Raw genomic sequence first — 14,466 nt, forward strand, 5'->3', positions numbered from 1 at the left:
AAGTTACAATGGGCCAACCCAGTCAAATTCAACAAACATGCTAGTTTATGGCTACATGGGACAAATTCATCGAAATAGAACGTTTGTGGTAAATGTTGGGCCAAATTTCACCGAAATCAAAGTGACCCCTAATGTATTGCAGCTGTCAAAGATGTGACATTACCATCATGCTACTTCAGGCTTTGCAGCTAAAGACCCGGAACAATGTCCCCTCTCATCATAAAAGAGATCCGGAAATTTTGCATGTGACACCTATTGGTAGCTCATCCACTCTCACTTTCTAATTCCATCTATTAATACATGGGTTTGTGTGTGAGTAAACTTATACCAACACACAGTCACATTTCACTCTCAGAGGAAATTAATTCATCTTCAGAAAACTTTGGATCTACATCAACTTCAAAATACAGGTTCAATTTCACTTTCTCTTCTACAGTTCATATTCATATTTCTAAATCTTTCACGTTCTCTATTTACGATTTATTTATCATTCTCTACATATAGGGATGAGTAATATTATAAGGGAAACCATTACATATCGTGATGGCACGGTTCTATACCGTTACTATATGTGTAGTAGAGATGGCAGTTGGTGACGGCAAGTGGCCCAATGGACGGCAACAACAGTAGCTGAAATGTTCTATAATATTCATGTAATAGAGGTGAAAACTTTCTATATGTTAAAGTATAGAAACATTATTAAATCTCATATTTACGTATTATCATATGCAACAGGAGGGGGAAGCTACATATCACTTTTGCGTTGCACATGACGATGTATTATTCCGTTGTGTTACTGAGTACATCACTGGTAATCCTGGTTGTACGTCTATAAACTGGGATGTTATATGTGACCAGTGGAATGAAGTTGTGGCATACATCGTAAAATCAACTAGGGTCTTGGAACTAAGGTTCAGAAAGCTGAAACGACTTTATGACGAGTGGTCAAGATTTGCAAGAATTCAACCTCATCCAAGTGATGAGGATGATGAATGGTGGACTACTTGCCCCAATGAATTCGAGAAATTTAGAGGTCATTGCATGGCACCCACTACGGTTGAGATCTTATCTCAATTCCCTTTGAATTGGATCCTTTAACTTAAATTTCAAGCTAAAACGACTTTATTGTTTTTTTTCTCACTGTGAAGTTTTATCTTCTTTTATTTTAAGTGTGGGTTTAATGGGTTTTGTTGTGCTTGCTTGTGGGCTTTGCTTTCTTTAATGCTAAGTGTTGTTGTTTCTTTTCAATGGTGATCTATGTTTTCAGTTCTAAGTTGTTAATGAGTATGTTGGATGTGAAAAAGTTCTAGTCTTATCAATGCACAAAATTTCTCAATCACTTACCACGAAACTAAATATCTCAACACCAGAACAATTAATGTTACACGTAGTCTAAATAATACATTGTTGAAATAACATTAAATTAATTTTAAATAATATGATTCTTCTTTCGATATCTCTCCCAGGACAAAGCCGTGTGTTCCCTGTAAAGTTTCACAAAACAAAGTCAAATTATTAATTAGGATCTATAAGACGCCTTATTCTGTAACCACTCTAACTTTATCCAAATATTTGATATCTTCTTCAGCCTTATAATTAAACCTCATAAAACCTTCATTCTGCTCACTTAACACATTTCTCTCTTTCCGTAGTTCATCAATACCTTTTGTGCTCACTCACTGAATGGTGGATCGATCCAATCTGTATAATTACAACCTCCTTCATTATTTGGTTTTTCACATCATATGTGCCGAATTCGGGACACCTCCAATACCTTCTACCAAAGTTCCACCGGCCCTTGACGCGTAGTTGCACTAAAGGGAAACCACAATAACACATTTTATTTGTTGTGACTGATGAGGTTGATGAAGAAGCCATCTCCTATCAGTGGAAGAATATTAAACAATGTGGGTGAGAGATTGTGGAATAGGGCTTGTGGGTGTAGAAACCATTTCCTAACAAAGACTCTTTTATAGGAAAACATTCTTTTGCTCGACAGTTATATACGTGTTGTATCCAACTTCTATCCTTTGTGGGTGTGAACCAGCTGTAACCAACTGTGAATTTCAGAAATCACATCAAGTCTTGCTACTTTGCATTTGCATAATATATTAACAAAAACAAGCTTCATACTAATAGACCAAACAAATAAACCATAAAAGTCTAGACAAAGTGGGTTACGTACAGGATATCAGTAGGGTGATGATTTTATGTCATATATTATGCCACAACATCCCAAACAGGTCACGAACTACCATAAACAATCAATACAAGTTTTTTCATTCATTTAAACAACGTTTTCATCCTGCCGAACGGGCTTACAACCCCATAAAGCCTAACATCATGATTTTATGCGATTTTCTTGTCAAAAATATCATAAGAAGGCAGAAATAACCATTTACAACCAATAAAAATACTTATGAACTCCTAAAACACCTCCAAACAGATTTTAGCTTTCCTCATCACGAGCCGCACTAGTTCGAGCCGTGACGAGCCACGCTTGTTGCACTCGTGACGAGCCACAACCATACTACTACGTGACGATTCACCTAGGTTCCCCGTCACAAGCCACCCTAATCTCCCGTGACAAGCCGTTGTGCAATGGTTAGCAAAAATTTTAATGCAACATATAGCCGACCCGTACTTTTTTCAATCTCATATACAAGCTTATATACGTTCAGTCCCTTCCAGTTCAGTTTTAATTTTGGACGAATCGACTCCACAATTAATCCAACCAAATTACAGATAACTAAAGGCAAAAACATTTCATTCCTATCCATAACCAGCCATTTCAACAAACACAATCGGAAATCAGCTAACCACATTTGTTCCATAATTGACAGCAGAATGATACATTATTCAACTGACACAAGTGATTAATCCACGATCACACATACATCTTCAACCTCTACACTTGAAAGGCTTAAAATAATATGCATAAGCACCACAGCACACAAGATAAACTTTCACACACACAAAGAATGTAACAAATAAACAAATTTCATTATGAGAATGAAAAAAAGAAGTTCACATGTTACACTCATCACCATTATAACACACTTTCTCTTATAAAACCGAGTTTCATAACGCACTTAAGAACTTGTCATATGGGCTTGAAGGTGGTAGTCTGAACGATTGCTCTTGCCCGTACTCGATAGAGCACATAAATAACTGATTATAACTTCCAACTGCTTCACTGTTTATCAGTTGCAACGCTGTCTCCCAATCCTGCCGCTTCTAACAAAGAATATACATGATACCAACTTATAGAAATTTAAAAAAAAATAGTAAAATTAAGAGTAAGATAAAGTGCACATACTTTGAGTGGCGAAGTGGGTATTTGATCTGCGACAGGGACGGATATAATTGCTTTGGATTCGTGTTGTTGTTTAATGTTGTGAAGAACAGACATTTTCTGGTGTTTTCCAGTTACAAGCGCTTCGCACTGATTCTTCACTTCATCATATGGCATGACAGCTGTGCAAGTCGGTAAGCTCGCCACTTGCTGAGCTGTTTCCAAAACCTATCACCATCAAAACTGTGTTACAGTGATTCCGTTACAATAAAAGAGTAAGCGCTGCAAAGTAGCTTACTGATTCTAGAAGCTGGTTGACATTGACAATATCGATTGAGTTAGTAGAGATAGATGTTTTGCGTCCTGATTGGCTTCCGTTCGCGTCATTGGAGTCGTCGTCCAACAACTCTGGAATTTCCTCCTAATAAAACAGCTTATGTGTCAGTCTCTTATTGATTTGGACACTTGTCATCATCTCAGTAATTCGTAACAGTTTTTTACACGTATGATTTATACATATTTGCTTTGATTTTATATGACTAAGATACTCTGACTTAATAAAAAGAAATAATGTAATTTGGAAATTCTTTTACTCTCTATAAGAAAAAGAACTAGAATTTGACATTCTCTTTTATACTCCCTCCGGATACAAATAATTGTCATTAAACAAGATTTCACACAAATTAAGGTAGAATTTTCTTTTCCTAAATAACTTTACTTAAGTATCATTGGAAATGTAAAAAGCGATTTCTAGAGAAATAAAGCAGCTTGAATGTAATTATTGCATAGGGGTAATATGATAAAATAAAGAAAAAGTTGGTATAATGACATGTATTTGTATCCGTAGGGAGTATTTGATTATAAAGATATTCTATAAAGAAATATAAAAAATGACTAAAATAAAGAATACACGAAATCACAATTATAAGGAAAGTATTATATACATAAAATAATTATTTAATATCTATGAGAAAAAAGATAATTACCTATATTGTGACTCATATGATGCATTTTTGTTAGCCTTATTTATTTATATATATTTAAAAATTATAATATATATCTAAAAATTGTTTATTTTAAATATAAAATATTAAATAAATTAGTTCCAAGTGAGCCACCTCGTCTGATGGTTGGATGTTGAGTAGCAGAGCTGGCGAGCCTGGCCTTGGGGTCTCCATGAATAGAGACGATCCAAGAGGATAAGCGTCGTCAGGTGAAAATCCTTGTAAAAGCTGTTTTTTTATTCGGAATAGGTCCTCCTGTATAATATTGAACAAGAATTTATGTAAGAGAACTCTCAAAAAGAGGGGTGGAGAATGGTGATTCGTGCATTACCTCTGATAACTTGTCAAACTTAGTCATGAAATGTGATATTACAGATTCTCTAGATTTCTGATCGTCTAATCTCATCGCTGATAGAGACTTCAATGCAGCAGCAGCGGAATCTTCACTACCACTGCTGGATTGCAGATTCACTGCCTGAACTCTAATATCCTCAACCAGCTCAAGACAAGGATCAACCTGTCAAGTAAACCAACGGATATTAATTTATTTGATTGCTTGAATTTGAAACTGCATAAAATGTTAAGGATGGATGTCGAACCGTTTTGTCTGTCAAGGATGATTTAACAACGGGGATCAGCTCAGGAAGATTGCCGGCTCTAGCAGAGAAAATGAGCATGTATGATGCAAGGGTGAAAAGAGATTGTCTTTGGGATGGTTGCATGTTTCCTTCAATTCATTGAATCAAAATTAGTAAAGCGGTGCAATAAGATAGTGTAAAAAACATTATTGACAAAAAGGGTTTTATACTTCTGTTATGTCCTATAGCATTTATAAGTTACAGTAACCAAGTTTAGGAGATACCACTTTAATTCAAGTATATGTGCCTTATCTTCAATCTATATTCCATCAGAAATAAAATGCGAATTGGAAATTACGACCTTACAACAATAGAAACAAAGAATAAACTAACATTATCATTGCTTAGATCAGCATTCACTTTATTCATAAGCTGCTTCATTATTTGCATTACATGAACAAAAAGAACTTACCTTCGTGATCCAAGGCTATACTCCTCAGAGAAAAAGCTAGCTGGAAACACCTGACCAAGCCCACATGGCTGGAGGTCTGTCAAAAGGAAGTATCGTTAACAAATATGACTTATACATTAAAGTTACAGAAGTCGTTATGAATATTTCACTTAGGGCAAGTTTAACCCTATATCTCCAAGGGTTCCTCCACCTCATCAAAAGCATTACTTTTTCATTATAATTAGACAAAGGAGGGTAAAAAGGTAAGAGATCTCACCTTACAACTTGTAAACAGTAAAGCAATGTTGTAGGTAAGAGCCATAGCCTCAAAATTTTCCGGAGTATTCTCCGCAGATATAGCCTGAACCCAGATTGAAGATAGCAACAGGCTGATTTGATGACTACTCAGTCTAAGAGAACCCATCTCCTATTTAATTCAACATAATTCAGAAAAGACTATATAGATAATGTAATTAAAAAAGACTATATGCGAGTGTGAAATATTATTTTCTCACTTTATTTCCATTAGTCATGGCACATTTGAAACTGCATGATCCAACATGTTTCTGAACATCTGAACACTGCTTCAAATCAGGCATCAATTTTTGTTCTTCTTCTTTGGTGCCCATTGCCTCTAATTCGCTTTCTCTCTCATCGGAAATCACATTGTTATCGCTTTTGCCTTTAAGGATTGATGGAAACCTCAAGTATTTAAGAGAAGTATTCCCTTTGTGACTTAGCCATGTATTTAACAAAGAAGGCATAATAACAACTGAAAAAACATAGTGTGCCCCAATTCGTGTTTCATTGTCTTGGTGAGCCATTGCTAGAAGGAGCTGGTGAAACAAGGCATCAGGAAAGGCCTGAAAAATCAAACACATTGGTAAACTATAAGATAATATCCTTTTAATCTACCATTAAAAACAAGCTCATATTTAAGAGTTGATACTGACCTTCTGGTAATATGATACATTTGGTACACAAGAGATTATTTGGGCTGTCCTACATGCAGCAGAGATAGTAGCTCTAGCCACAACGTAATTAGCTGGAATATTTTCTAGGGCCACAGCCATCACATCAAGCATCGGACCTGCATCACCTATCTGTTTACAGAGCCTCTTGTAAGAACTACCAAGAAAATTGTAAACAAGAAGTTCATATTTACAAAAATATGCCCACATGTTTTAAGTATTCTCCATATGATAGAATCACAGTATCAGTGTACCACATTTACTAAAATCGTGCAAGGAGAAACAATATTTACCTTTTTAGACAGTGCCAAAATGCATTGTTCTATTGCTGACTGAAGATCTGCATTTAATTTATCTGCTCCATTTCCTCTGCTAGATGCTTCAGCTGAATATTGCATGCATTTGCGTAGATGTTTCATTAGATCAGTTAATGCACCAGTAATAGCAACTGATACTTGCTGCTTTGCATACTGCGAGAGATACATTGTCACGTTTAAGATATTAATCTGTTTAAGAGGCTGCTTCACCACGTTTTTATGATCCAAGTGCTTCACCAACATTGACAGTAACATATGGGAGTTTTCTCCTGAAAGTTTCAAAATACATTTTTTAGAAAAATTATAGCAAAAATACAGAAAATGCATGATGCATAGTAAATAGTGAAATATGCAACCTGACTCCTCCAGAAGCTGATGAAAATACTTCAAGACAGAAAGGGCAACACCCTTTTCAAGTGCCCAGTAGTCTTCAGAATCAAAATTGCTAAAGAAAGGCTCAAGTACACGCCTCACTGTTGTAGCTTCCTTTGCTAGCCCAACCATGTTATGCAAGCAAACTCTAGACCAATAACTGGGATTACTGGACGCGTCTCTGTCATCCAAAGACATACATGAATCAGACAAACCCTAAATCATACTAGTTTTAGACATTGATAATAAGTTACTCACAGAGGGGGTGGTTCCAACTCTTCTTTGATGTTGATAGTACTAATCGATAAAGATGAGCAATTAAGTTCCAGTCTCATTACTTCTCCATTTGCAGGGTTGATATCCATATAATTCTCTAATGTTGCTGATATTATCTGTTTTGGGGATTTTTACAAGACAAAATAATGATATCAGTGTCCCAGAAGTGAAGTCATTATGCAAATAGAAAAGAAGATATATAGGAAGTGTGTAATGAACTGATCCTTGTGCAGTGACTCACATTGTCAAGATCCATTGACATCTGGGAGTGATCCCCCATGAAAAGTACCTGTCAGTAAAAAGTTATGAAGTACAATATTGAACTAGCACATTAATATGATAGAAACGTGTATATAGTAAATCTAATCCAATACATAAATATGTAGAAGTGTAGCACATAGTTACATCTAAAAGAAAAGTTAATTGGATTAAAAAGTACCAATAATATAGTTATTTTCTTATGAATACAGTATAAGAAAAGCAATATGCATTATCAGTTATCTGGAAGCCTCAACATCACCTCTCAGCCTTTCATCCAATAAGAAATCTGTTATTTACTTTGTTCTATAATAGAGTATTACTGAAATATTTTTAGTTATGCATTAGACATTTCAGTGAAGGAGTGGAAACTGTGCTCCAGCACAGAATTTCAGGATATGGTCAAATCAAACAAATCAAAAGCCCGAAGAATCATTTACTATTTCCAAATCTCTGATTCACTTCTCTTGTTGCTGAACTCTCAAGTCTAGACTCCCAAGAGTCATTCACTTCAATAATTTTTTCTTCAAAGCAAGAATATTTCAATAATCTGTATAAGCAGCGCTATAGTTACTTGATGACCTATCGGCTAATGGGTAAGGGTTCACAGTTAGACTCCAGAATCTAAAAAATATATACCATCTGGATGAAATGCATTTGATTCGATCAACATATAATGTTTTTTTCAACTCTCTCAGGCTTCTTTTTTTCTATCAATTGAAACGGTTAATTCCAAATATAAGACAGGTTGAACCAAGAGCTCTGGTTACAAGATGAAATGCAAAAGAGCAAGGCTGGATAATACTTCTCAAAACTGAAGGAATTTTTTACATATAACTGGAATTCTTAATATGAATGAACAAAATATTGTACCATTGAAGCAAGAGCTCGTAACCCTGCAGCCCTTAATCGTAGAGCTCTATTATTATCACCAACTTCTTGAGCTAGTTGACAAAGTTTTGGAATCACCCCTTCCAAGTTGAACATATAACTGCTGTCCACCTGAGTGTCAAAATGTCAGTGATAATAATCTTAAGTGAAGAACACTTGTGATAAACAAAAAAGAGGGAGGGATTGCTGTGATGGGTTTTAGAACTGCAAAATGACATCTAGGTTATAACAGAAAAAACACAGCACTAAACTTATCCTCCTGCACATCATTTACTGAAGACAAATATGTTCACCAACTAGGGTACCAAGTACTTTTCCAGATTGAAGCCAACAGATATCTCAAGAAAAAAGTCTCTATAATTAAACATACAACACTTATTCAGATTCTGATACAGATTTCAAGTACCAGTATATGTTCTTTACCTGGCAATTTATAAATTCAGCTAGCGCACTGCAGCCAAGAACTTGAATCTCCTCGTGTGGAGTCTGCTCTAATAGTGTGCGAATAGTTCCTAATAAGCTATTAGCAAAAAGAGGCCTGCAAAACATCACAAGCAACTTATAATAGCAGAAAAGGCCTGCAAATCCCTAGAAGTTTACCAATGTATATGGTGAATAAACAGATCTAACTGATAAAATCATATTAATGCATACAGCATTATTAGTAATCATTTTACTTCTTACACACTGACAACTACAAGCAGGCAACATAAACCTTCCATTAATGGTTTGCATGTATGCTGCAGAAGATCTTAGTGTTTTCCAGCAAAAATTGGAGGCAATGTGATGCAAGAACTTACATTTGCTCCTTGCATGAAGATAACAATTTTGTGTACACGCAAAGCACAACTTTTACTGATCCCATATGCTGATTCCTCAGATCTTTGTAGAATCGCTGTTCCAGGAATTCTGTTATCTGCATGAAGAAAAGAGTGACAAACAGAAGTCTTTAAGACAGGTTAAAGCAACAGCAAACATTATTTATTTCAGTGTCTTTAAAAAGCATCACTTGTTTAAGTGTCCCCATTCTAACTAATGTTAAAAGAGAAGATATTCAAATTGACTGGTTATCATGTAAGGAAAATGTCAGAATTTTAGATATCTGATATTCATACAGCATCACCAAACCAAAGCAGCTGCAGTAAAATCGGATTGTGAGTTTTATCACATATTCAATTTCGCAGGATGGAAATGGTAAGGTATGGAAGCGCAGAACGACGTACCCAGATAATAAATCTTAATGCAATACAAGAATTAACACAATGAGTGTCAAACTTCAATTCTGAATTTTAGATCAGCATTTGATTAATTTCAAGCCTAGTTCAGAAAACTGTTAAATTGTTGACTTCTTCAAAGTCAGTGGACTAACATAAGAACTGTAGCTTATAGGGTTTAGGATATAAAGAAAGATAGGCAACAAGAATTCTATTCAGAAGGAAGATTATTTAAGAAACAATTTTGAAAATTCGTCAACATTTAAGCTATATTATGATTAAAATTATCTACAAAAACTAACAGGTCACACGATGAATTTATGACATTAATGTTTCTTATTTTATTGGGCTACAGTAAGTTTATGATTTCATTGAACTTGGGGCACATGCCACGGGCAGATGCAGTACCAAGTGAAATGATCATGGTTTTAATTCCCCTCAATAGCGTTTAAATCACACGATTTATCATCTTCACCAGAGCAAGGTGGTGGGGTCAATCGTGATATAATGTTTATAGCTAGCTCAAAGAAACCTAGCAAGTAAAGATGCAATGGCCTAACCGCCTCAGAGAAAAAAGAAGAGACACCTTTGGAATTCGTAACGGGTTCTTCATAGCATATTCACATAGTTTTGCGATCTTCCGATCATTTGGCACAGCATCCTACAAAAATATCAAAATGGAACAGTAAATACATTGCACAACTCACTTCTCACTGGAAAAAAGTGACTACAACTCCTACAAGATATAAAAGAACATAAATACTAGGTAAGACCTTTCCCCTAACTTAGTACAGATGTTTCCTCTTCCAATAAGGCCAATGTGTATTTGTTAAACAAGCTATAATAAACTAGCTACCATAAATTTCACTTCAATGCTGACTGTTCGTTTACACTTGTTTACAGTCCTAGGATTTTCACACATAAAAATCTACCACTATACTTATACAGAAAGCTTCGGACAAACTTTATTATTGCTGTCACTATCATAAACATAAAGCAATTATTGTACCTGTGAACGAGGAAAAATATCAGCAAGGAGCGGCTTGTACCGCTTTACTGGCTGTCTTGACCTTGCTCGGAGAGAGGGGCAGAAGAAACAGAGGCTACCACAGACGGGGACAACCCGTCTAGACATAACCCCCATTGTCCCCCCTCAAGACCAAGTCCACAATTTCAACCGCGTACTTTTCTGCAGTCAATCTTGCGGAAAACTGAAATGCACAACGAATTGAACGCTATAACAATTAAAACTCGAATAAGGCTGGCTTGGAAATTCAGAAAATTCACATGTATAATGATCAGATTGCTGAAGCAGCGTCATTCTTAACTCTAAGAAACAGATCGAATTATGCATAATTCCTAAAAAGGAAACGTACCTTGAGTGAGTTTAGTGTTCAGAAGCTTGAGATCGGACGATCACGATTGTACTAAGAGCACAGAAAGAGAAATTTAGGAAAATACAGTTTCTTCGAAAATGAAGTAGACAGAGACACTAGAATCACAGTAAAATCTCAGTTGATCAACATCGGAAACACACGATATTGCTGTTGGTCGATCGGCTTGAATTCGGAATCTGAAACTCAAAAATTGAGGGAGAGGAATTCCGGGCGAAACGTAATTTGACCTTGAATGCAGAAGCTAGTGGGAGAGGGAAAATCCCTTGTCCCGGGGCTTTAGCTGTCTTTTCTCTTTCCTCTTCGTCTCGATCGGCCACTTTCCCCACAACATTAATTAAATCTTCCCAACGGTTTATATATTTTATATATTAAAGTTAATAATCAATGAAATGATTTAGAAACTTTTAAACTAACCTTATTTTTTGTATGCAGGCCTCGATGCAGTATTAGTAAGAGCGTCCAATAACGATATTCATATTGAATTTTATAACTAATTTTTATATAATATTTTAATTTAGATATGGTTCACGTGAAAAGAATCTTATATTATAAAATGGGATTAAATTTAGACAGTCGAATCATTTTAAAAAATATAAGTAGGATATTTAAAAATACAGGCCAATAAAGATGAATACATTTTTATGCATGTATATTTTGCATGCAATTTTAACACATTAACATGCACTTTTTGCATATAAGCATGCATTTTTCGCACATAGCATGCACTTTCAACGCATAAACTTACATTTGATTTTAAATACGTTGTCAGCTGAACTTAAATGCATTTCAAGAAATAAACATGCATTTTCAACATATATGCATACATTTTCACATGCTTATTTTTTAAATGCATTCAAGTCAACTCACAATGCATGTTAATCAAAATGCAAGTTTATGTCTTGAGAGTGTTTGCTTATGCGCAAAAAATACACGCTTTTGTGCTAAAAGTGCATGTTAATGTGTTAAAAATGTAGAGAAAATTGCCCAAAGTCCCCCCTTATATCTCAAATATTGCCCAAAGTCACCCCTTATATCAAAGTTTGCCACAAGCCACCCAAATTTCACTATTTTCTTACCCAAAGCCACCCTTGGACGGATTCCGTTAGAATTCTTATTAAAAATAGTGAATTGACAGAAATACCCCCACTTATTTTTTAAAAAATTATAAAAATACCTAACTTTCTACCCTCCTCTCTTTTTTCACCATTGGTGACACGTTTTCACCATTGTTGCTACCTTTGACTGGAATGAACTGTCAAAACCCTTTCCTTAAAGAATCTAAGATTTGGGGTACGGGAAATGGGTGATTTGTAATTGCGGATTACTGCAAATTAAACAGTCTCTCTTCCCTACGCTTCTCCTTCATTCTTCTTCTCTTTTTGTGTTTTTTCATCTTCTCCTTCGCCAGATCTTCCTCTGCGTTTTTTCTTCTCTTTCAACGACTAGCTGAAATTAGGGAAGCAGAATCGCGAAAATTAGGTCCATATTACACGCTTGAATTAGGTCAATATTACGCGCGAAAATTAGGTCATGAAAATTAAGCAAAATCGCTGAAATTTCTTATTATTGCTGGAGAAGAAACAAATAGGATGAGAAGAAACGGAGAACCCCTAATTTTAGATGTCGAATTTGGAGAGGAGGAGAAGAAAATTCTTAAGCAAAATCAGATGTCGAATTTGGAGAGGAGGAGAAGAAACGAAGAGGAGGAGAAGAAGGAAATCAGATGGCGAATTTGCCAGATCGTCCTCTGTTCTTCGAATTTGTTCTTCTTCTCCCTTTGCTCTTCAATGGAGAATTTGGAGAGGAGGAGAAGAAACGAAGAACCCCTAATTTCCATACGAGATTTGATTCCCAGACGATCTTTGATTCCCAGAAGAAACGAAGAACGACTAGCTGAAATTAGGTAAACAATCTCCCTCTGGATGGAACTCCACTCATAATTCCCAAACGAGCTTTGATTTGGAGATAGGCGCGTCGAAGAATGAGAACTCTGAGGAGGAGATATTCGGAACCCAGGAGCGAAGAAGCACGAAGAACCCCTAATTTGGAACGCGAGCTTCGAAATCACCATTGAAGAACGCCTGCAAGCTCCGGGAAGAAGAAGCTCGGGGAAGAAGAACGCCTGCAAGCTAAGGGAAGAAGAATGTCAATTTGAAATTCTATTAGGGTTAAATTGGTCTTTTCATGGTATTGGATGGAAATTCAGACGGAAAACGTTGAAGGGTGGTTCCTGGTAAGAAAAGAATGAAATTTTGGTGGCTTGTGACAAACTTTGATATAAGGGGTGGCTTTGGGCAATATTTGAGATATAAGGGGTGGCTTTGGGCAATTTTCTCAAAAATGTATCTAAAATATAGATGCATAAAAGAACCTCCAACTTGCATTTTTATTGGCATGTATTTATTGCGCATCCGGCATGCATTTTTATTGACATGCATTTTGGGACATCCGGCATGCATTTTGGAGTCTTCAGCTTGCATTTTCTTGAAATGATCCGTTGATCTAATTTTGCTCTCATTTTACATCATAAGATTTGTTTGCACCTGACACTTTTCCTTTTAATTTTAAGATATTCTTTTTCTACAATAGTGATATTTATATCAAGTATCATAATTAATTTTTTGTATTTCTCTTTTCTTTTTAGTTTTATATTGATTTTATTTTTAATTGTAAATAAGTGAAAAGAGGGATTCAATATGTAAGTCTTTTCATGATATTGTGTAAGAACGAATATCACATATATGATATTCATTTATCTTTAGTGAATAGTGGGGTTAAATTAGTGTAATAAAATTACTTTTGACTAAAAGATTTTATTACACTAATTTAATAGTAAAAACTAGAGGTTTTTGCGGGAAAACACCCCTTATATAGCCCACTTTGACATATAACACCCCTTATATAAAACTTTATTTTATCCCACCCCTTATTTGAAGTCCGTTAGCAAAGTCCCACCCATGACCTATTTCTGTTAGATTTTCTGTTAAAATCGAGTGAATTACTATTTTACCCTTACTATCTTCCTCTTCTAATGAGAACGAATTTCCAGATTCATTGTTGCTGATGTTGAAGACGGTAAAAAATCAGAAGTGTATAAAAATCAATCCTTCTGGATCTGGAGCCGTTCCTGCTACGAAAAGTATCGCCAGAACAAAACTATTCTTTAGAAATAGCGTTCCTGCTGATGTCCATCAACAATACTATTTCGCCACAGTTGATGAACAAAATCAGAAATACACTTCGCCAGAACTATTCTTTAGAACATTGTTGATGGACATCAGTTGATGAACAAAACTATTCTTTAGAAATACACTTCGCCAGAACAAAACTATTCTTTAGAAATAGTATTTCTGTGGGGAGACCTTCATAAGACTCGATTTCCCCAGGCCCAAATAACCGGATTTCGCCACAACTGATGTCCATCAACTGATGAACATTGTTG

At 35.6% G+C, this 14,466-nt stretch overlaps 1 protein-coding gene across 1 annotated transcript; it reads right to left on the bottom strand.

The window, feature by feature from the left end:
- Positions 1 to 3,081: 3,081 nt before the first annotated feature.
- Positions 3,082 to 10,771, bottom strand: LOC141250556 (uncharacterized). The gene is made up of 19 exons (XM_073670024.1): positions 10,637 to 10,771; positions 10,214 to 10,288; positions 9,214 to 9,329; positions 8,837 to 8,951; positions 8,396 to 8,524; positions 7,506 to 7,553; positions 7,247 to 7,380; positions 6,973 to 7,169; positions 6,593 to 6,885; positions 6,282 to 6,431; positions 5,844 to 6,191; positions 5,606 to 5,755; positions 5,350 to 5,425; positions 4,899 to 5,026; positions 4,631 to 4,816; positions 4,411 to 4,554; positions 3,594 to 3,716; positions 3,320 to 3,523; positions 3,082 to 3,237 (listed from the first exon to the last, which is right to left on the bottom strand). The coding sequence occupies exons 1-19, from the start codon at positions 10,769 to 10,771 to the stop codon at positions 3,082 to 3,084; spliced, it is 2,907 nt and encodes a 968-aa protein (XP_073526125.1).
- Positions 10,772 to 14,466: the final 3,695 nt, after the last annotated feature.

Source organism: Phyllobates terribilis, unplaced genomic scaffold, assembly GCF_046119375.1.
Source record: "Phyllobates terribilis strain yellow unplaced genomic scaffold, ASM4611937v1 Scaffold_5910__1_contigs__length_48336, whole genome shotgun sequence".
Lineage (NCBI taxonomy): Eukaryota > Metazoa > Chordata > Amphibia > Anura > Dendrobatidae > Phyllobates > Phyllobates terribilis.